This window comes from Paracoccidioides lutzii, assembly GCF_000150705.2.
Source record: "Paracoccidioides lutzii Pb01 unplaced genomic scaffold supercont2.30, whole genome shotgun sequence".
Classification (NCBI taxonomy): Eukaryota; Fungi; Ascomycota; class Eurotiomycetes; order Onygenales; family Ajellomycetaceae; genus Paracoccidioides; species Paracoccidioides lutzii.
In genome coordinates this window covers 55,156-77,974 of record NW_015440976.1, presented here as the reverse complement: position 1 = coordinate 77,974, position 22,819 = coordinate 55,156, and the positions used below count along the sequence as shown (strand labels likewise).

The 22,819-nt window shown below is 46.5% G+C and overlaps 4 protein-coding genes across 4 annotated transcripts; 1 reads left to right on the top strand and 3 right to left on the bottom strand.

Annotated features, from left to right (window-relative positions):
- Window positions 1-26: 26 nt before the first annotated feature.
- PAAG_08137 (U1 snRNP splicing complex subunit (Luc7)) lies at window positions 27-1,094 on the bottom strand (the record flags this gene model as incomplete). Its single annotated transcript, XM_002789837.2, has 3 exons — window positions 27-542; window positions 656-984; window positions 1,052-1,094. 3 exons carry the CDS (start codon window positions 1,092-1,094, stop codon window positions 27-29), a joined length of 888 nt encoding a protein of 295 aa, XP_002789883.1.
- A 364-nt stretch (window positions 1,095-1,458) lies between these two features.
- Window positions 1,459-3,417, top strand: PAAG_08136 (GPI transamidase component GPI16; the record flags this gene model as incomplete). The annotated part of the gene is made up of 3 exons (XM_002789836.2): window positions 1,459-1,820; window positions 1,891-2,285; window positions 2,360-3,417. 3 exons carry the CDS (start codon window positions 1,459-1,461, stop codon window positions 3,415-3,417), a joined length of 1,815 nt encoding a protein of 604 aa, XP_002789882.1.
- An 894-nt stretch (window positions 3,418-4,311) lies between these two features.
- Window positions 4,312-5,855, bottom strand: PAAG_08135 (hypothetical protein; the record flags this gene model as incomplete). The annotated part of the gene is made up of 2 exons (XM_015846431.1): window positions 4,312-5,079; window positions 5,181-5,855. 2 exons carry the CDS (start codon window positions 5,853-5,855, stop codon window positions 4,312-4,314), a joined length of 1,443 nt encoding a protein of 480 aa, XP_015701095.1.
- Window positions 5,856-13,784: 7,929 nt separating this feature from the next.
- PAAG_08133 (hypothetical protein) lies at window positions 13,785-19,818 on the bottom strand (the record flags this gene model as incomplete). The annotated part of the gene is made up of 7 exons (XM_015846430.1): window positions 13,785-13,981; window positions 14,099-14,248; window positions 14,322-16,814; window positions 16,883-18,527; window positions 18,615-19,264; window positions 19,330-19,427; window positions 19,523-19,818. 7 exons carry the CDS (start codon window positions 19,816-19,818, stop codon window positions 13,785-13,787), a joined length of 5,529 nt encoding a protein of 1,842 aa, XP_015701094.1.
- Between the last annotated feature and the right edge of the window lie 3,001 nt (window positions 19,819-22,819).

Here is a 22,819-nt window from a genome sequence, read left to right as displayed (position 1 = left end):
TAAGGATAAGTATGTAGCCAATATTTCTACCATCGTCCCCCATAACTCCCCCCTCCCCCTCTACCTTTGAACCCTCTATAACCACCTCCCCCGCCACCTGTCCGATACGACCCTCGGCCTCCACCAGCTCTACCCCCCCATCCACCCTCATTATCATAATCACCACGAGCAGGGGGCCCATCATCATGCCTGGAAGGTGGAAGTCCTTTCAACTCCTTCTGCAAGACATTATAAGTCTCGCGCATCTTCGCATAGCCCAAGTGCATCTTGCCAAAGAAGTGATCTGCCAGACGGCGATCGTTATCTAAACGACTGAGATATGCGCCGCACACATCGCATACCTGTAGCTTTTGATGGCCCGAAGGTCCAGAGGTGTCAGAAAGGGTTTTGAGTTCACGCTCGCAAGATTCCTTATGGTGTTTTGCCGTGCGGACTCTGTGGAACTCGTTCAGGGCAGTGGAGACGGAGCCCATTTCACTGAGAATAGAGACTTCGAGAAGGCCGTTGTTTATGGATTTGGAGAGGTCGGATATTTGTTTTAGCTGGATGAGAAGGTGTTAGTTTGAGTTTTACGACTGAGTGGAGAGCTATCTCTAGGTCGGAGGAGGTATCGCGAAAAGAGGTATGGAAGGAGAATAAGGGGATGTTGATATACCAAACTGTTTGTCTGACGTATTTCATCTGGCGTCTTCTCTAACCGTCGTTGCGCCGAGTCTATCCTCCGATTACAGTCATCGATATATTTCTGCATGTCGCGTAGGTAATCGTACTCGAAGCCCCATTTTGCTTTTTCATGCGCTGATGCAGCTTCATACTCTGCTTTCAGTCCCTCACTGTGTATTTTCGGACAGGGGCCTAGGTCTTGTTTGGTATTTGTAAAAAGGTCGTGAGGACATGTGCCGACGAGGTAGGAGCGGCAAACTTTCGGGTCAGTTATTACCACTTGAGAATTGCGTGAACTGCCAAAACCCATCATCTGCTCCGCTGTATGAATTGGTTAGTCATCCTCATGTATAGTTATACAGCAAAGAAGGACAGTGGAAGAACATACCGCCCATCAGCTGCTCCAGCAGTTTCCTCTGCTCCGCCGCCATGGTTAAAAATGGGTTGGTTTCTCCGCCTGAACCAGCGTAGTGAAATTTTTGTTCACGGTAAACAATAGAATATCTGACACAATGGGTAGGCAGTTAGCATGGAAGGTTTCTGTGGTTAAAATACTCCCTAGGGTTCAATTCTTCTATTGTGTTCTCGTGATTAATTATTGTGAAGGAACATGGATACCATCAACGTCTTGGTTTAAGTCGTCTATCGCGCTAGCACAGCCGATATTAGCTCAACCTTAAAATTTAATCGCGATCACATGATATTCATCAGATATTCTATCCTCTGCATTGAGCAGAGACAACTACTACAATCGCCCGCAAAATTTGCGTTGTCAGTCTGTTGCAACATGACGGCATGATTTCCAATTCTTTTCTTTTCCTTTGCATCGTCCTTGCATTGCTGTTACCATCTGCTTCCGCTGCATCGGAGTACCATGAACAATTAGTCCTACGACCTCTACCTCCGTCCTCTCTTTTAGCATCGTTTAACTTTCGCAGCAATACGTTAACAGAAGCCTTCGAGCATCAGAATTTCCGCTATTTCCCAAGATCATTAGGCCAGATACTCCAGCATGCGAGCACGAAGGAGCTACATTTGAGATTCACGACAGGGCGATGGGATGCAGAGAGTTGGGGTGAGCGTCCCTGGCAGGGTTTTAAAGAAGGCGGCACTGGTGTCGAATTGTGGGCATGGATAGATGCGGATACCAATGTTGCGTGAGTTTTAAGGATAATCCGTGGCGAAGTCATCAGCATATGAACTAGTAATAATTTATAATATAACCAGAGCGTATGCCAAATGGGTTACTCTTACGCAATCCCTTTCCGGACTATTTTGCGCGTCCTTGAACTTCATTGATTCCACTCGAACGACTCGACCTGTAGTGACGTTTGAGCCTGTGGGAAACCACTCATCGGGACATCTACATCTGCTACATGGAACACTACCAGGAGAGGTGGTGTGCACGGAGAACCTGACACCATTTTTGAAACTTCTGCCCTGCAAAGGGAAAGCGGGCATAGCTAGCCTTCTTGATGGTCATAGGCTATTTGATGCCTCTTGGCAAAGCATGGCAATTGATGTCCGACCCACTTGTCTTGAGGATGCAGATAGGTGCCATGTTGAGATAGAGCAGACCGTAGATATGGTGTTAGACGTGGAAAGATCGAAAAGACCCAGAGGTGAGTGCTCACTTTTACCCTCAACTGAACCAGCTTTTTGATTACGTTAACTAATACATACGTGCACATCAAAGATAATCCTATTCCACGTCCTGTCCCTGCTGAGCAATTAGTTTGCGATGAATCCAAACCATATAACTCTGATGACACTTGCTACCCGGTTGGCAACAGCGCAAATCAAGGCTGGCGACTATCAGAAGTCTTTGGAAGTAACATCCCGGGTGCATGCCCACTTACAGAAGAAGAAGAAAAGAAAAGAAAACACGTGTGCATCAAGATCCCGAACGATAGGGAGGTATTAGTAACTGCGGGGGCAATCGAGAGGATGGATCCTGATGGCCTTACCCGCTGTTACTCCCTCCTTGATGATTTTCCATTTGATCTAGTTGTACCGTCTACGTCACTAGATCCCGGAATACCCTTGGAACAGCCTATTCTGCAAGCAGAAAGGACCATAATAGGCCACGGGCAAGAAAGAGGTGGCATGCGATCAATCTTAACCAACCCCTCCCAAACCAATCCTGTCGAGTTCATTTATTTCGAGACTCTTCCCTGGTTCATGCGCCCATATGTACATACCTTACAACCTAAAGTGACAAGCCAAAATGGGACGGTCATCCAGATCCCACCCTCAGAGATAATCAAGGAAATCTTCTACCGCCCGGCCCTCGATCGGGAGCGCGGCACACAACTAGAACTCATCCTCTCAGTACCACACACCTCAACTGTAACGTTGACGTACGACTTCGAAAAGGCCATCCTCCGCTATACTGAATACCCACCTGACGCCAACCGAGGATTCAACGTAGCTCCGGCAGTTATCAGATTGCTTGGGACTAGCAACAATGATAACAAGAACCAGACAAAGGAAAATTACTCACAGCCACCGATATACCTGCGCACCACCGGCCTGCTCTTGCCTCTCCCTACCCCCGATTTCAGCATGCCGTACAACGTGATCATATTGACGAGTTCGGTCATGGCGCTGGCGTTCGGGAGCATTTTCAATGTTCTTGTTCGTCGCCTTGTTGCTGCCGAGGAGGCGCCGGAGAGTGGGATCAAAGCGAAGATTTTGGGCAGGGTCGTTGCCGTAAGGGATAAGTTGAGGGGTAAGGGCGTTAAGGCGGAATAAAGTAAATCTTGTGGTTGAGAGGTGTTGTCGAATAGCAATGTATGGTCCTTTTTGTTGTTTGTTTTGTGCACTTGTTCTCTCCTTGGCTTTTCAACTTGTTGGGCTTTTCTTCGGCCTGAATTTTTTTTTTTTTCTTTTTTTTCCCTGATATCCGAACGTTGTTGTTATATATATATTTTCTGCATTAGCTGCCACGTTTTTATATTCCTGTAGCTAGATATCGTCTGTATCCATGGATACACGGGGCATATTATTGCAAGGATTAAGATTCCTGGCATTCCTCTATCCAGAAGAACACATTAAGAGAAGAGTAAAGCATCGCAATGGACGTCTCTCCTTTGTCTTCGGAACCGAATGCTCAGAGAATGGACGTTGCAGCCAGCAACATACAAACAGCAAGTTCAATAATACAGAAAAGAAGTTAATAAGAATCATTGACTATATCTTCGGGATATGCGAACTGCCCGCAAGCTGTGACCGGTTTATAACCAACAGTAAGGTATCAAACAAAATAAAATATAAAAATAAAAGCTTGCATCTTGGGATGGGTGAATTGCGATCGTTTTTGAAGGCCCTCCCCAGTTTATCAACCAATTCAAGGAGGAATGTTAAATAGATTTAAACTGACAAATCCCCTGAATCAATGAAAATACGTGACGTTGAGTAATAATCCAACCAATAGAAGCTCCAATTGTTCTTCCTGCCATTGGATAGCTGCAGAAGGAATCGGGAATGCGGTACGGGGTAACATCCATCATGAAACCAACAATCAAAAGTACAAAAAAGAAGAAACAGCCAGACAATCAACTGAAATTCGCCCTCATGAAACACTATCACCTTTTTTCTCCGACGTCGTCGACAACGCCGCCTGCAAAACGACTGCTGTTGCTGTTGCTATTCCTGTGATTGTGCCTGTGCCTGGCTCATCTCCACCTGCTCCGCCCATGACCCCAGCGGTGACATCGGGGTACTGTCCCCATTATTATTACCGCTACTAGAGCCAGAGGAAGAGCCAGATCGATTCTCATCCTCATCCCGCTTTCCATTCCCGCCAACTGAAGGTGGTAGCGCGGGGAATTCATCTTCCGCACTAACACGAGGAGGGAGGGGATTAGGGGTAGATGATATAGCTTCAGCACCACATGGCCCATGCAGTTGTCTGACAAAATAATCTCCACGGCCCTTCCCACCGCGTCCACGACGTGGGTTCCCCCTACCCCCTCCCCTGCCACAGAAATATCCACTACCAGCAGGCTTTGGGAAGGACTCTTCCACATGACCCCGAGCTACATCCGTTGTAGTAGGAGGAGCACCATCATACGAAAGCCCACTATGTGCATCACGCCAATAAAAATTGCCGCCTCCACTACCACCACGGCCACGCCCCATTAATGCCGAAACTGCGAATGCCTCCGCAGACTTCTCAGAATCCCACTCCCGCCTCGTCTGCGTATCGAGTTTCCGCTGACGATTCCGTTCGCGCTCGCCATTCATCGCGCGGCGATTCTGCATCTCCTCCCGACGCTTTTCGGCGGCGATTCGTTCGCGTTCGAGGAAGGAGGCTTCGTCGGCTTCTGCGCGAGCATGGGCGGCGGCGCGCTCTGCGGATTTGATTTTGGCTGCTTTCATGCGTTCGGTGAGTTCGTCTTCGGTTAGTTTCGGCTGTGGGTGGTTTGGAGCGTTAGCGGGAGAAAAACAGATTCAGGACACATATATGTATTGATGTGTCCGCCTCTGGGATGGGTGATTGGGCTTCCACGGACCTTCTTCACACCGCCTGTACCACTCCTATCCCCTTTGACTGCAAAAGTCCTGGATGCAGGTGCAGGTATTTTCTGCTCTTTTATTTCCTTATCTTCATCATCGCATCCGTCCCTTTCATCTGCATCGCCATGTGCCGCTGCTTTTTCAGTCTGCTCATCCTTTTCAGTGACCGGTTCGGCCGCCTCCACCTCAGCAGCAGCATGGGCGTGCGAGGGAAAATCACTTTTCTCTTCCGTCGGCTGTGATCTTGCCCTTATCCCATCACGTCCATTACCACAACCCCCGCCACTTCTTCCCCTTCCCCGCATTTTCTCCCCATACCCGCGCTTATTGCCGCGATTTTTACTATGACTCCCATCCCTACTAGTCCTCGCACCGCTTCTTTCCTTAAGTCCGCCACGCAGCTGGTGTTCAGTGGGTGCTGGCGATTGGTGGCTCAATTGCTGCTGATGTCTCTGTAGCGATTGAGAAGTAAGTGGTTGTGGAGGGTCGGGGGATAATAACGGTTGTGTATCTAGGGCAGGTTGAGGTGTTGTTGCAGGCTGTAGCTCAAGCTGTAGCTCAAACTGTTGTTGTTCGTCGTGGTATTCGATTTCAACTTCGTGGGATGGAATTGGTACGATTTCATCGTCGAAGAGGTCGTCGACGCCGCGGGTTTGGGCGAATTCGTCCATTGTATGAGATCGGTGGGGCGGGATTTGGGATGGTTTGGTTGATTGTAGGTAGTCTGACTTGTCGTTTGGTAAGCCACGAAATAAGAGAGAGGAATTGGTATATTTGGGAATGGAATTGTGACGCGTTATCGTTATGCCTCCTATTGGGCGGTATAGTTTGCGTGCAGTTGGTTGGGTGGCTGTTTTGCAGAACGAGTGACAAGGTGTAATGACAGAGGACGACAGAAGAAGTCCGTGTTTGGCTATCAAAGTCACGGACAAACACGTAGACAACTGGTAATCCGCTTATGTAGTCCCTATGCTCTAAAATCCGGCATAATCTTGAAGTTGAGAACCTATTCCAGGCGATGCGCAGGTATTGCGTCGTGACCAAAGGCGGATCGCTACCCCTCTTTCTTCAGTTAGTTATATGGACAGAGTATGTCCCAGACAAATCGTACAAGCCAAAGAGGACAAGACATGCAAATATACTGGCTTCGTTCGCTAGAAAGATAGTAAAAACAGCGCAGATCAGGGAGTAGAAACTTACTGTTAAAACACTCGGTGTCTTTGAGATCGTTGAATGTTCTGACGCATGGGATGTTTTGTCTCCGGGGTCTTGAACGGTTAGGTATCTATTCTGCCATCATTCACCGCTCTACATATTCCAAAAGGATAGTCTCGGTCATGTGACATCGGACATTCTGTAGTAATGGTTCGATCTTCTAATGGGGGGAAGGGGAAGCCAGCAACCAGCTTATCACATACTCAAGGTTAACTCTCTGATCGTTATACAAAAACATCTTAATCAATCCTGATCACATCCCTATAAGCTCTCTCCCATCCCCTCAGGCAGCAAGCCTGATGGCGTGCCGACGCAGCGCCGCCAGCGCGCCCAGCCCCCCAACACCACCGAACGCGTCCCGAGCCTTGACGCGCATCTGCTCCCCCATACGCCGTCCACCCAAGAGACCCCATCTCCTCACCCCAATCACCCGCCGCACATGTGAACTGAATGACATGGAGTCTCCAAGCTCCCCTACACCAGCAGGCAGCTCAAAGAGCAGAAATGTCGCACCAATTCACCTCAACCTACGTGGCCCGATGGCTAGCGATCTCCTAGCCGCCCACGAGGCTGAGGCACAGAAATCCCATGCAGAAGCACTAGCGGCTGCAAATATGCTTGATCGGATTGAAGAAGACCTAGATGTCATGAAGGCAAAAGGCCTATCAAGGGCACTGGCCCTTGGAGCCGCTGTGAAGGCGTTAGTCAAGGACTGGTACAATGGAAGCCTAGAAACAGCTAAGCAGTCCACCACAATCAAGCCTGCTGGCTCCACTGGTGCAAATGATGCAAGAGCTCCTACCTACGCAAAGACAGCTGCAGACAGCACCAATGTAACAAAAACACCAGCAACCATACTGCAGAAACCCCTGCTTAGGAATAACCCCAGAGAAGGAAAAACACCACGAATCCTCGTGCGCCTGCCTTCAGATCATCTAGCTCGCAAAGCAAGCCCAATTGCTACTCTTAGAAAGCTGAAGGCTGAACTCCCAGGGCCTTTGGCAGCAGCCATCACAGCAGTTCAAGCCATCCCCACAGGCATTGCCATCATTCCTAGAAGCTTGCAAGACATGGAGGCCCTGCTAGCCCAAAAGAATGTTTTAGCAGCCACCCTCACCAATACTCAGATAGAGAAGGAAGAACATTGGATCACCTGCCTGATTCCTGGGCTGCCCATGGAGATTAGTGACTATGGTGGTGGAACTCTGCATCTCTCAGCAGAATCCATGACAGAAGAATTCACACTCCAAACCAGAATCAAGCCTGTCCAGAGTTGCTGAGCAAAAATACACCCTGGAAACCCAACAGCCACTCTTATATTACACTTTTCGCAAGAGACAGCAGTAAACCTGCCATCAAAAGTGGAACTATATGGATATCAAAGACCAGTGATCAGAAAGGCACCTAAGGTCAAAATACAACAATGCAGCAAATGCTGGGGATTTCATCAAGAGAGATACTGCCTCCGCATCCCTCACTGCAAAAAATGCAGTTCTAAGAATCATGTGAAAGGAAATCCATCCTGTCATAAGGAGAATGAAGCATGTGGATGCCCCAATCGCTGCACTAACTGTCTTGGACCACATGCCGCGGATGATTCATCCTGCCCCGCCAGACCAGGGATAAAGAATGGGACTGTTCAAAGGCACTCAAGAAACCAGCTGAGGGATATCCGCAATGCACAGAGTAAGGCATACTTGGCCAAGGCAAGTAACAGCAAATGCGGTGGTTGAGGGCCATCAGCAGACCTGAGGTTGAATGATTCTACTGAGCATAGATCTAACCTCACACTGACATCAAACACAGCACCAAGCACAGCATTGAGCACAGCATCAGGCACAGCATTAGGCATGGCGCCCAACCCAACATCTAATGCAACACCCAACACGTCATCTCACGCAACAACACCCTCCTTTCAGCTACTCAATGAAGAAGAACTCTAGATCTCCGCAATTCCTGCAGATTATGCAAGTCAACGTAGGAAAAGGGGGCCCAGCACACGAGACGGCCCTCAATCTAGTGTTTGAAAGAAAGACTGACATCCTTCTCATACAGGAACCCTGGATTCACAGGAACTTAAGCCAACGCATCTCCAAAAAGCATCCAGCATTCAACTGCTTTGCCCCAATTGAAAAGTGGGACAGGAAGCCACGGGTCCTCACCTATGTGCGTAAACACCCACAAATCCATGCTCATGCAGTCCCAGGCCCCTGGGCAGAAAACTGGGACATCCACATGCTGCACATACAGGCCTGGGGTCTACAGCTTCAGACAGTCAACATATACAATGCACCCTCAGGCGCAGAGGATCCTGGACAAGGTGTGGGCTGTCTTCTCTCCTGGTCTGTCCCAGCACTCCCGTTGCTCCTTGCTGGCGACCTCAATATCAAGCACCCCGTGTGGCAACCAGGAGTGCCTCCAAGCATGTGGGCGGAACCATTCCTGCAATGGACCATGAATTTCAACTTTACTCTCACCATGGACCCAGACACTCCCACACGTGGGCATAACATGATAGACCTGGCCTGGGCCACCCTGGAATTAGTTATCAAAGGAGTGGACACACAGGTGGACAGATCCCTTTACACTTCCTCTGACCACCAGACTCTTCTCACCAAAATCAGCCTTCCACAGGGCGCAAGGCCTGACAGACCAACCCATTTTTTCCGTCTCGACACCATGAATGAGAAGGTCTTTAACCAGACGCTGGAGGCCTATAAGCCAAAACTAGACAAACTATGTGATTTCCCAGAGTACCCCAATACAGATCAGCTGGATGCCCTGGCTAAAGGTATCACAGATGCACTAATAGCTTCCCTGGAAAGTTCCACCAAGAAGAGCACCGGGCAAGGCACAGGTCAGCCATGGTGGAATGAGGACTGCCAGAAAGCAGTGACAACACTACATCATGCACAGCACCTAGGCTCTAGTTTTTTACGAGAAGCAAAAAGCAACGTAGCCAGGACCACCAGGAAAGCCAAGAGAGAATACTGGCGAGGCAAGATAGCAGAGGCCTCAGTGGGGAAAGATATCTTTAAGATGATCAAATGGGCCCATTCAACTGGCTCCTTTCATTCCCCCCCTCTTGTAGATGAAGAGACTGGGCAAACGCGAACAACCCCTAGAGAGAAAAGAGACCTTCTGCAACGGGTGCTCTTACAGAAGGCTGCAAGCAGAGAGGATATCCCAATTAGCTGGTCCAACCCACCATCTGTCAAATTATCTTTTCCTGTTGCCTCAGCACATGAGATACAAAGTTCTCTGCTGAACACGGGTAATACCACTCCAGGAACTGATGGAGTGCCAACAGAGGTGCTACAAAAGGCATGGCCACATATTAAGGTATCAGTGGAAAGGCTGTTCAGAGCCTGCCTTAGGGTTGGCTGGCACCCAACCTCCTTTTGAGATGCCACACTGGTTGTGCTGCCTAAGGTCAACAGAGATCCAACACTCCCGCGATCCTACAGGCTTATAGCCCTTCTCTCAACGTTGGGGAAGGGACTGGAACGCCTGGTAGCCCGTAGGCTGGCCTGGACAGCTATACAAGAGAAGATTGTCCACCCCCAGCATTTTGGAGCCCTCCCTGGGCGGGCTGCCTCAGACCTAGTGGCAGCGATGGTTCATGATATAGAGGAAGCCTGGGCCCATGGAAAAGTAGTCTCTCTTCTTACTCTGGACATCAAGGGTGCTTTTGATGCTGTACTCAGAGGAAGGATGCTGCGGAGATTGCAAGAACAAGGCTGGCCACCAAATTTAATTAGATGGGTGGAAAGCTTCATGACAGGACGCACAGGCAGGATCAGATTGGATGGACTCCTGGGAGAGCTCTTTGATATCCCAGCAGGGCTTCCACAAGGCTCGCCAGTCTCACCTATTCTATTCATGCTGTTTATTCAGCCTCTGTTCTTTCTAGGAACTATACAAAGAAGACGTGCACGCTTAGGCTACGCAGATGATCTAGGACTGCTTAGTGCTGGAACCACTCTTGAAGGGAATGTTGTTACTCTCCAGGAGGATTTCAAGTTGCTAAATGATTGGGCCAGCAAAGAAGGGCTGACATTTGATTTTGCCAAAACTGAGATAGCACACTTCACACGGCGCAGAACCCTTTCAAACCCCTCAATTGACCTTGAAACAACATCTGGCACTCACTCTATTACAGCAAAGGCAGTGAAAAGCTCCATAAGATATCTAGGAATCTGGCTAGATAGAAAACTGAGCTTCAAGAAACACGTGGAGACCATGGCGGCTAAGGCACGACAGGTGTCTAATGGCATACAAGCACTAAGCAACACAGCAAGAGGCGCCCCAGTACAACTGCTTAGACAATCCATTCAGGCCTGTGTGCTCTCTGTGCTCTGCTATGGAGCAGAGGCCTGGTGGCCTGGAGCCACACGAATGGAGAAGGGAAAGGAAATCTCCAATTGAATGGATTGCCTAGTCAGAAAGCTAGATCTAGCCCTTAGAGATGCTTTGCGAGGGGCACTGCCAGTCTACAAGACCACACCCATTTCAGCTCTACACCGTGAGCTAGGAATCATGCCAATGAAAGAGACACTAGACAACCGGCGTGCTGTATTTGCAGTAAGAATCAAAAAGCTTGACAAGAGGCACCCGCTAGTGAGACGCTCTAATAAAGTAGCTACCACCAAACCCTATACCACACGTCTGTCTAGAGCGTCCAGTCATGCTGGTGGGATAGAAGCATATGACCCTCTACTCACACCCCCTTGGATGAGATTTCCCAGGAAAGAAGATCTGCAGATTGGGTATGAGGCAGGCCGCACAAAGGAACAGGCAGCACAAGACTTTAAGAGCTGGCTACAACAACGCAATCCCCTGGATCTGGTGGTCTTTACCGATGGTTCACAGATAGAGCACCCTCAGCGTGCGACTGGTGCAGGATGGGCTATATGCTGGGGTAGCAAACACCGTCTAATCTCCACAGGAAACCTGCCAATGGATAAAGCAGAGGTCTTTGACGCAGAGGCAATGGCAGCCCTGCAGGGCCTAAAGGAAGCCACCACCTTGCCTCAGGCGAAGTTTGCCAGCAACGTCTACATTTGCCTAGACAATTTGGAGGTAGCACGAGCCCTTGGATTCATGCCAAACACCTCTAGCCAGCAGGTCTTCGCGCAGTTTCTGAAAGCCATAAAGGCCTGGCAGAGCAGGGATAGGCTCCCATTGGCCACCCAGAGCAGGGTGGTCATTAGATGGGTCCCAGGCCACGCAGGCGTGGCTGGTAATGAAAAGGCAGATCTTGAAGTCAAAGCAGCCGCAGCGCAGGCAGCAAGTGCAAGCATGGTACCTCAACCTGACAGCATAGGCACTCTAGCTTATATAAAGCGACACACTATGGAACAAACCACACAGGCCTTTGAGAACTACTGGGCCAAAAATCAGCCCAAACACTATATGGAGCTGGAGATCCCACTAAAGAGAGCCTCAACAGAGGTAAAACTTTCACGCTTCACATTAGGAAAGCTCTATGCCGCCTGATCAGGTCATGGAGACTTTGCAGCCTACCACAGCCACCTTAAGCATGAAGATGCAGAGTGCTACTGCCGGTGCGGACATAGCAAAACTCCAGAACATTTCTACTATTGCACTCTTGCAAGAAAAGCAGCAAAGCGGCGCCGGCCTATCTACAATCTCCGCGAGACACTGGCAACCTCGCGTGGGGCCCTAGAATTCAATAACTGGCTAAGAGAAACAGCCTTCTATCAGAATATCTGTCCAATGCGCCGTCGCGCACCTCCAGATCAGATCCCACAGACCATTCTCTCCTCTGTCTTGCCCCCGTCTTCCTCACCACCTCCTCCTCCTTCCTCTCTTTCCTCTCCTTTCTTTCCTTCCTTGCCTTCCTTCCTATCCGCCTCCCCTACCTCCCTCCCACAAACCTAAAACCTCTCAAAACCTCTGCTCTATGGCAACCGACCCATGGGCTCTGCCGGTGCAGCAATACGCAACCCATCTTTGCCTCATTTGTAAGATAGCTACTAGATAGGTAGTCGCCTACGGGCGTAGCTCTACCCGCCCTATAGTTCGACGCGGACTCTACTAGATCACGTGCCCTTAAGGCACGTGGACTAACCGGGCGTTAAATAAAAACACACACACAAGGGGAAGCCAGCTAGACTATATACACAGTACGCGGGTTCACTTGCGTGGCGGACGCTCGGGGCTGCGGCTAGATACGCCGCCAGGGTTCAACGCATTCTCGGTTGTTAAAGGGGAAAAAGGGGAAAAGGGGAGGTAAAGCAACCAGCCTTGGATGACGGTGACAAGGAAAAGGATGAGAGAAGAGAGCAAGTGGCATGGACTACCTGAAGCTACCTAGAGGCAACTGAACTGACTGGTCAACTGACTGGTCGACTGACAACAATTGATTGATAGATAGGGAAGAGAAGTCCAGGGAAAATGAAGAAAAGAGAAAAGCCATGGGAAAAGAACAAGTAGTAAAGAACCATTACCTATTAGAACTGTTTGGTTATTCCCCCATTCCCCGGCCCTCTTTTCACAAGGAGCATTAAAAAGGCATAAAAGTTAAAAGTCAAAAAAAAGGAACCTGTTACGCCGATATGTCTGATCTGATCTGACCCAAGTGAAATGTAGAGAGAAAAAAGGTAAGAGCAAAAGAAGCTCAGCTCATCCATCTAACCATCACATGCCCAATCTCAAAATATCAGTTTTCGTAGTCAAATATTACCCATCGCTATCGTTATTTGAACAATTCCTTTCTTGCTCCTGTGAGTTATTTCCCAGGTGAATTTGGGAAGACTGGATCTGCTAGCTATATATATTAACACTAATTAACCAGCTCCCTTTTGACCATCACATTCATCCTTAGCCATCATCCGCTCGTCTCGGTTTTCCTGTAAACTTCATCTTGCATGTTGAAAAAGAAAGAAGAAGAAAGAAAGAAAGAGCAAAATAAAAGACATCAGGATTGTCGTAGAAAGTCCGATAGCAGATAAACAAGGAAAAGAAGTAAAATGATCGAACCAGTCTTTTAAAAAGTTTAGAATCGAGTCCTTGCATGCATGCATAAATAGCGAAAACACAAAGACGGGGAAAGGTAAAAAGAATATGGGGCCCTCTTTGTCAATATGAAATAAAGAGGGAATAATGCATGGGAGAAAAGAAAAGAATAGTAGTGTGATGGAATAAATGAGACATGAGACAAAACAAGATTTGGACCGATAAAGCTTTTGAACCAAGTCCACTCAATTCACAATGCAGAGGGATAGATGGATGTTGTTGTTGTTGTTGGGAGAAGAGAGGAGGAGTGGGGGGTCACAGAGCAGAGCAAGGCGAACACAAGGGAAACAGAATAGGCATGTAAGTGATGCTGCTATGTGCTGCACCACGTGTGGAATTGAGGACTAAGAGAGATGGAACGCCCCCTGGCCCTCATGGATAGCAACATTGAGTCGTTTACGAAGGATATCGATGTTCGAGTAATCGGGCAGTTTCAGATAATTCACGCACGTCATGACGCTGGGGAGGTAATCATCCGGCAGATACGGTGGGTCGCTGGGACGGCAGACGACGGTGAACATGGGTGTTAGACTCTTGAAACCTGCAAAGGAAAGTTGATTAGCACGCAGTCACTATGCATATATGTTGTCGATTGGGAGGAATAATGTATTTTGCGTGTGAGATGTGGTGTAATATGGTGTGGTGCGATGCGACTTACCCCCAATCGGCAGCTTGGGACTCCCAGTAACAAACTGTAAAAAGTCCCGACGCTCTTGCTTCGTAAATTCACTCATGACCTGCAGCAAGTTGCGTACGCTACGACTATCCATGTTGAAGCCGTGGTCCGCTTTCATCGAGTCCATCAAAGCTACAAGGAAGGACAATTAAGTTAGTAGAGGACATGGAAGAGTAATAAAGGTATGCGATGAGCAATGACATACTCTCAATCGACCAATCCTCCTCAACCTGCCCAAACAGCATGACAAGCTCATCCGGCGTAAACGACTGCAAAGATGAGTACGGAAACACCTGCGAGAACCCAATTCGGAACGCTTCGATCTGAGCCTGCACGCCACTGCCCAGCGTCATATCAATAACCTTATCAACGTACGTGCCCACATTATCCATCGTCACGGCAATAGAGGAGCCATGCGGTATCAGCTGGATGTTGGGATATCCAGGCAACGTAAAGTCCAATCCCAAATCTTCCACCCGGAGGCCGTCAATGGTGAATTCCTCCAACGCAACAGCCTTCTCTTCATCACTGAGGGAGTCCTCGCTATTAATGGCTGTCTGGGCCGTGGCGAAGTGCTTCACGACCATGAGTGATTTGGCAAGGTCCGGATCGACGGCTTTAATCGTCGCGATTGTCGGGGTGATGGTTGTCGAGGGGGAAGCGCTGTTCATACCGAGGCGGAAGAAGGTGGGGTTAAATGCGATATCGATAATTCTAGAATCCAACATGGATCGCGCAACGAATTTGCCCAGCGCCCTGAAGTATTGGAGGTGTTTTTTACCCACCTCCGACGAAATCTGTTCACGACTCATGGGCGCCGGGAACAGGCCCAGTCTACTGAAGACATACTCGTCGAGCTGGTTGGAATCATGTTCCCTCCAGAGTTTGAGCTTCTTCTTGGAAAACTCCTTAGACACCGTCGAATAGAATTCCAGCGTCGGACCGAGACCCGTGCCTACTTCCTCGAAGTACTCGACCTCAAGCACGCTGGGGGACGACCCATACAATTCCATAACCTTCATGGCGGAATCCAAGATGCGTGAACGAGAGATACGGACTTTCTGTCGCTGCAGTCGCCCCGTAAACGGACGGTCATCACGTCGTTGGTCGCGTCGGTTTTCATCGGACTGCACCCCCTGCCAACGAGTCATGGCGCGAGCATAACCAAACGATGTCGACTGCAGGAACAAGTGCCGCGTCTCAAAGGGGAATAGGAATGGGAAATAGCGCGCCAGATCTTCACTCCAGCTTGGCAGACAGCTGCTCGCTACAATCAATGGTTCTTCAAGTTGCCGATTCAGTTTTGCGGTTAGTTTTGTATTGATGAATTGTGCGAGTGGCTCCTTGGCAACTCTAGTTTGATGGCGGCTTTCGGCTAAGATGTCATCAAGCTGTGCGTTAATTCTATGCAAGACTCCTAGAAGTTTGAGGATGGATGCCGTCGTTGGATTCTTGTTTAGAGACTCTGGCATTCCCGTGGAATCCGTTTGGGAAGGAGTGCTAAAAGTCAGATTTACTGTGGGTGGTTCAGGTGGTGCGGGTCCCTGGACGCGTTTGTACTTGATCGTGTGAACGGTAGACCACACATTGCGGGACAGGGTATCACTCAGATGTTCCCGATTATGGTGAATGGCGCGATATACGGTTGTGTCATTGGAGATGGGTTTGTCATCCACGCGGAACTCAATGTGCCATTCCTGAGGGATCGAATTGATTGATGCAGCGTAAGAAAACGAACGCCCAGCAAATGCTAACGAGTCACCTAGAGGCTGGCCAGAAGACGACACAGAAGACGAAGGTCTTCCCGCTGGCGTTGATTGCTGGGGTGTTGCCACCCGAGTTCCATCATCTTGACGCGCAGTGATTCTCCCCGTCGAGGCAACCTCCAAGTTAACAGCAGAAGGATCCGTAACTTCATCAGATATATCATCTTCGAGGTCATCAACAATAGCATCCAGCGCATCCTCGTCCTCTTCCTCTCCCTCACCGTCGTCACTAAGCTGTCTCTCATCAGCGCATTCCAAGGGCTCATCCGTTCCATCAGGTCCGTCATCATCTGGCGGCGCTGGCTGATGTCGATTCGGACGTCGAGTTCTCAAGGGCCTTTCTTGCAAAGTTCCTGATGCTGCTGTGCGCGTCGACGATGCACGCTGATTTAGGGATCTATCTGGAACTCTAGTAGTGCGGGAAGAAGTCGCCAGCTGAGGCGGCAGTGGAGGTAATGTAGGCGTCTCAATTGCTCCAGCGAGAGAGCTATCAATACCACTATCAGAAGGCTCTCGAGGTCTCGAAGAGCCAGATAGTTGAGAAAAGATAGTTTCACGATGACGGGAACCTCTGGGACGTTCGGAGAGGCTGATTCTGGGACGAAGATACTCGTCAAGCGCCTTAAAGTTAGCAATGGCATGGATAGATACCATCATATTCTTATATGGTTTAGGAATATCAGACTCCTCATCAGCTACAAGGCGAAGACGCAGCTGCTTTGTGAGCATGGATGTTGTGTTCCTATTGTCCAGAGAATTATGGTGGACAGTGATTACTTCGAAATGCTCCGTTCGGCTGAGAAGATCATGGAGCTTATGGATCAAAACACAGAACGGAGTCGTGGGTGAGCCAGTTTTGCTGACTGTATCCGTTGAGATGTCCGATTCCATGAAAGCACGGAGAAAATCCGTTCTAGCATCCATTCCGAGCGCTATATAGGATAAACATAATTAGTTGATGTGAAGTTTATGTGAATTGGGATACGGGTGTCCATCTTACCTTGGTCTTTCTTACTAATAACATCCAGCAAAACACGAATGATACCCGAGCTAAGCAATTCAGAACTCGTAATTCTCTCCAGCGCATCACCATCAAAGTATGTCGCCAATTGCTGGAAAAGCGCATAGCCATCAGCAGGTTTCCCGTTCGTATAGCAGGCCTCGATATCCGACACGAGCGTCTGAAGAGACTGCGAAATCGCCAGTGCCTGATCATGCATGCCTTTCCCCTTGCTAGCATCGTAAATACGAAGAAACTCCTTAGCACTGCAGGTAACGAGATCCTGCAGGGCTGAATCCATCGCTAGAGATACAGGACCACCTGAAATCGACGAAGAGCTGTCAGACTCGGATATCTCGTCGTTGTCGTCTTCCATATCCTCCTCATCGTCTTCTTCGTCCTCTTCATCTTCGTCATCTTCATGGCTCTCCTCATCATGATGCATGTCACGGCCTTTTTCTTCATCGTTCTCGTCCGAACCCACCTCGTCGCTCTTTTCTTCGGGACGTCCATTGTCAAGATCCAAATCACGCTTGGAGTCCTTGCAACCGGAAGCTTTAGCGGACAACGGTATATCGGCAAGCTTCGTGATTTCGGCAATAACTCCCTCCCGATGGAATTGGTATTGGTAGATATTCTCAAGGCGTTCAAAGAGCAGCTCAGCGCACTGCAGAGCCAAAGCAACAAGTGACAGATGGTCCTTCTGGGACAAAATTGCAGCCAAAAATGAAGCATAGGGCACGGAGCGCAAACCATCCTCAATAATTTGTGCATCTAGATTCTGGAGCATCTTCAACTGAGCCATCAGGACCTTTTGTCTAACGGACAAGTTTACAGTGCTAGAATAAGCGTCTGTCAGGGTAGGCAAGAGGATTGTAGCAAATCGTTTGATCTCCGCTTTACAGTCCTTGAGGAGCGTTACCCTTAGTTCCGCCGCTGCCTTTGACCTTGGTGCCTTAGAAACAGGGTAGATATCGCTTTCCAGACGAGCTTGCAAATGACAGTCAGGATTTGGTAGCGGTTCATTTGGAATACCAGGCAAAAGTTCGCAGATTACGTTCAGGGTCTCAAAGACCTGTTCACGCGGTCGATGGATTAGAGCTTGCATAATGTGAACACTGTCGATTTTGATTGAGCCACCAGTCTCGGAAGGGGGAGACACGCCAGTCAAGATCTGATAAAGCGTATCCACCACATTCATTTTAAGAAGCTCAACGGACAGACGTGGACTTGACTTGGCAGCGATGGCAAGTACACGGAGGAACTGAGTATGGATATGTGGGCCGATCAAATTGGTAGTGCCCGGCAAAAGCAATCGAAGAACAGCCTTCAACATGTCCGCCTCGATCAATTGTTCCAGTTTCTCCGGTTTATACTTAAAGCTTTCGACGACGCGGGAAACACATAGACATCCCTGTTCTACGACTTTTTGGTCGTTGCTGGATAGGACATGGAGTAATGTAGGCATGACGTCTTTTATGACGGGGAATGAGTCGTGAGGTAAGTTGCGGCAGCAATTGGCGGCAGTAATTACAGCTGTACGTTGGGTGCTCGTGGGGAAAAAATCTAGGTATGTAAGACATGCAGTGAGGCCTCCTTCGCGAACGATAGACGTGGGAAAATCAATGGATATCTTGGCAAGTGTCTGGATGATTGTGACAGATAATTAGTTAGAAAGATATACCTTGAGTCCTGGGAAACATGTTAGTCCTGGGAATTATGGAACACATACACTCAGAGCTTGTTCAGCAAGGTCTATAAACTGTATGTCCAGAAGTTTCTGGCAAAGAATAGGCACAGCACCACCATATACAACGTTGGCAACCGAACCACGCAGCGCTTCCATCATGTTAGCAAGACAACGACATGCAAGTAGCATTATTTCCGGATTTTCCTCTCCCGTCTCGCTTGGCTGCATCAATGTGACCAACTCCTTAACGTAAGGGTCTGGAGAAAATTGGCCCGCTAGGTTATCCTCGTTTGAAACCAGCAACAGATCGGAAAGATCCTGCAATGCGATGAGTTGGACCGACGGATCTTCCTTCATGCGTAGGTTGTTCAGGATATCACGTAGTCGAGAAGATGTGCCCGCCATCATGCCACTCAAGGCTCGAAGCGTGTTCTGCAGTCCCAGCGGACTCCGGGAACTGAACAGGCCACTCCGGAAAGGATCTCCTTCATCGTCATCCGTTAGACCCGAGGATAGATTATTTGGGGCGTCATTTGGATCACTTGGAGGAGCTGGGAGTTCCTCATCTCTCGTTGTTGAAGCCGTCTCTTCCTGTTGATTCTCTTCAGGTTCACTCATCGTGATATCCGCCTCGAGTTTAGAATAGCGCTTTCTCTGGCATCGTGGAGGGGATGGCGGGTTGGAAGTAGCATCTAGAAGAGGTTTTACTTAGAACAGCGAGTGGATGTATATATCATGGATAAACACTACTACATACCTTGGTGGGATTTCTTGGCCCTACTTGACCGCTGTTTCGGAGCCGTGGATGATGAAGCGGAAGTTTTCGAATTGTCATCCGCGGGACGTGAAGAGGGGCTACATTGCCAAACACCAACGTCATTAGCATGATATCCAAATTTCAAAATATAGGTACCAACAAAAAGGCCCCGTGGAAGATCCGCAATACGTACCCAGGCTGGGACATTGCCGGCTGTTGTCTCGCACCCCGTCTTTGAGACGGAAGGGCCTGATGTTCAGTTGCTTGTGCCGCAAGTTTTACTCTCTTTGCTCGCCGTGGGGGTGAGACTGGGGAGCGTTGTTCAGGATCGATTGGCCGGCTCGAGGACCGCGTGACAGGGGTTTTTCGTTTACGGGCCTGAGGTGGCGATTGAGGGGGTTGGTTTGTACCGGACGTAGGACGAGAATTCGAAGACGAAGGGGGTTCTGCCGCGAGCCTTGCAGCGGAACGAGTGATCCTGGGGGGCATTGAGAAGTTTTTAATTTCCTTGTTTTATTTAACGGTAAACCCGGTAGGAGAATCCCATGCAAAGAGAAAGAACGTGGTAGATGGGGAAAATAGGAAGAAGCAGAGCCTATTATCTCTCTCGTTTTTGTTTCTTTTTTTCAGGCTCTAAAGTAGTGTTAAAAGTAAAACATAGAGTAGGAGGAAATAAAACTTTCAAAACGAAGAAGCAACAGTAGTTTAGGGAGAGAGAGAAAAGAGGGAAGGAGAAGAGTAACGAAGAGAGAATGAGAGAGATCGAGAGAGATAGAACCAGAGAGAATTAGAGGGAGGGGTTAATACCTATGAGAAGGGGGGGGTTGAGTTGAGAGAGCAGCTCCCGGAGCAAGAGGAGAGGAAGAGGAGGAAGAGGAGGAGGAAGTGGTGGTGGTGGAGGCAGGGATAGCAGCGGCAACGGCAGAGGAGGAGGAAGTCTCCGGGGTCAGTCCAGACTGGTCAGAAGGAGTAGCAGTTCGCTTGGCCATAAGTGTGTCACGGACAGATGCCAGTCTTCAACCCGCCATCCGCAGTTCTGAGGACCGAGGAGTGGAGGCTTAGACGACAAGCACGAGGAGGTGAGGCGGTGGGATAGACGGATATCAGGAGAGGAGAGATTGTGGAGCAGAGAGCTCGACTCTGTTAGGTTAACATCTGCAAAAATGGGTAGTGAGTAAGGGGGGAACGGAGGATGGAGGATGGATTATGGATGTTAGAGGTTGAAAGAGATAAGAGAGTGGTTTGTGGTTTGTGGTCGTGGTTGTGGTTGTATGTGAAGGTGTGTGAGGTGTGAGAAGGTGACGATGGGCAGAAATGACAGACAAGCAAACGCCAAGAACATCAGAACAGTCTTAACACAACTCTGCTCCTACCTAGGCGCTCGATATCTATATATCACAAATAAAACGTAGTTAATGCTTTTGGGTGACAAATGTGATCTTCAGGAAGTTCTCATATTGGGCTCTTTCTTTTCTTTTCTTTCTTTTCTTTTCTTTTCTTTTCTTTTTCTCGAGTTAGAATGATCCATCTCTTCATACTTTCAAAAATGATGACAATCGAACTCTGCTTATAATATCTGCAAATTGCCAACGCACTTATACATAAAACTAAATCAATGCCCACATATGGTATGATATGAGATATATCGAATAAATATATGATTACTCTGATGAAATCACTATTTACTTCTTTCACGCATTCCCGTTCATCAAGATGGGATAATTACTCCATAGAATCATGCGGATAATCAGTCGTCAACGGATGAAACAATATTTACAAAAGTATCATTTCGTCCATTGCTTCGATTTTCCTAAAAGCTGCCCTATTCCATCTTCTTGTACTTAAGGGTTAATGTTTGCGCCCTCCACAGGGCATACTGAGTAACTAACTATTGTTCCCGTTGGGGGGTAAGCAGAGATGAAATATTGAAATGGTGATAACTAACAATGATAAAGTGCCAAGGTTAGTATTACTTTAATACGCCGTACAATATGTATATAATTTCAAATTATTTTAAATAACTATATAGAATTTAATATTTTTAAAAATTGATTAGCTATAATATAATTTAATTTATTAATTTAAATTATATATGATTTAATTCTTAAATTGCTTTATTTTTTGATATTTTAACTTATAGTTTTAATTTATCTTATTATAATTAATAATTTTAATATAAACTAAGTTGTAAATTTTATTTCAGATAATAAATATCTTTAATTTAATATAGTATTATTGTCATTTTTATTAAAATTTAATATTAAAATATAATATTACTTTAAGAATTTTATAGTTATTACTATTTTTAAAGTATTATTTTTAATAAATATAAAAAGTAAGATTTAAAGAGATAAACTATTATAAATTTTTAAATAAGTATATATATAAGATTATTATTTTAAATATTTATAATATATAAAATTAATATTAATAATATAATTAATTAATTTTATTTTATATTAATTATTATTAAAAATTTAAATTTTTATATAAAAAATATTAATTTATTTTTATAGATTAAAAAGTTTTTTTATACTTTTTTATATATTATTATTTATATTTAATTGTATAAATTTTCTTTTTAATTAATATATAAAATATTTTAATATCTTTTTATAAAATTAAATTTAATAATTATTTATAAATATTTTTTCTATATATATATTATATTAAATATTATATATAAAATATTAATTTATAAATTATATTTTTAGATTTATTTATTATTATAAATTTAATAAGTAATATATTTTTTAATAGTTAAAAAATATAAAATAATTTAATTTTTTATAAAATATTTTAAGTAATAATAATATAGAAATAATATTTTAATATAAAAAGTTTTAATATTATAAATAATATTTTTCAATATAAATCTTAAGTTCTTGTATTGATTAAGTAAAATTAGTTTATTTAATAAATAGATTTTTTCTATTTTATATTTAATTTTATTATCTTCAGTAGTTAAATAGTTTTAAGAGTTATTAAATTTTTTTATCTTTACAAGAATAGAAAATTAATAATAGCTTATTAAAAGAGTTTATATTATTATTATTATTATTATTATTATTATTATTATTATTATTATTTTTTATTTTAATTATATATAGTTAAAAACTATAATATTTGTCATGACTCAACTAGAGTCAGGATGATAATAAGACAAAAGCTTCAATTCATCTATCTAACTAGGCAGCTGCGATGAGAATACTAAACTGGGGATTAGAATGTGGAATGAACGAGCAGCCGAATATATAGAGGTGGTTGGGGATCAGATCTTTCACAGCGGATGTGGTTGGGGGATCGGAACAGATCAACCTTCGGTAGCGGGGCGGATCAACCTTAATCCATATACAAGCAGCTGCGCCCCCAATTTGAAAGAGTGCTTGCCCTCAAGCAGCTGTGTTAAAAGCAAGAAAAGAGCAAAAAGGATATCCACCAAGCTTATCAGTAAACTAATCACCTTAACCATCATTTACCAGATCCTTAT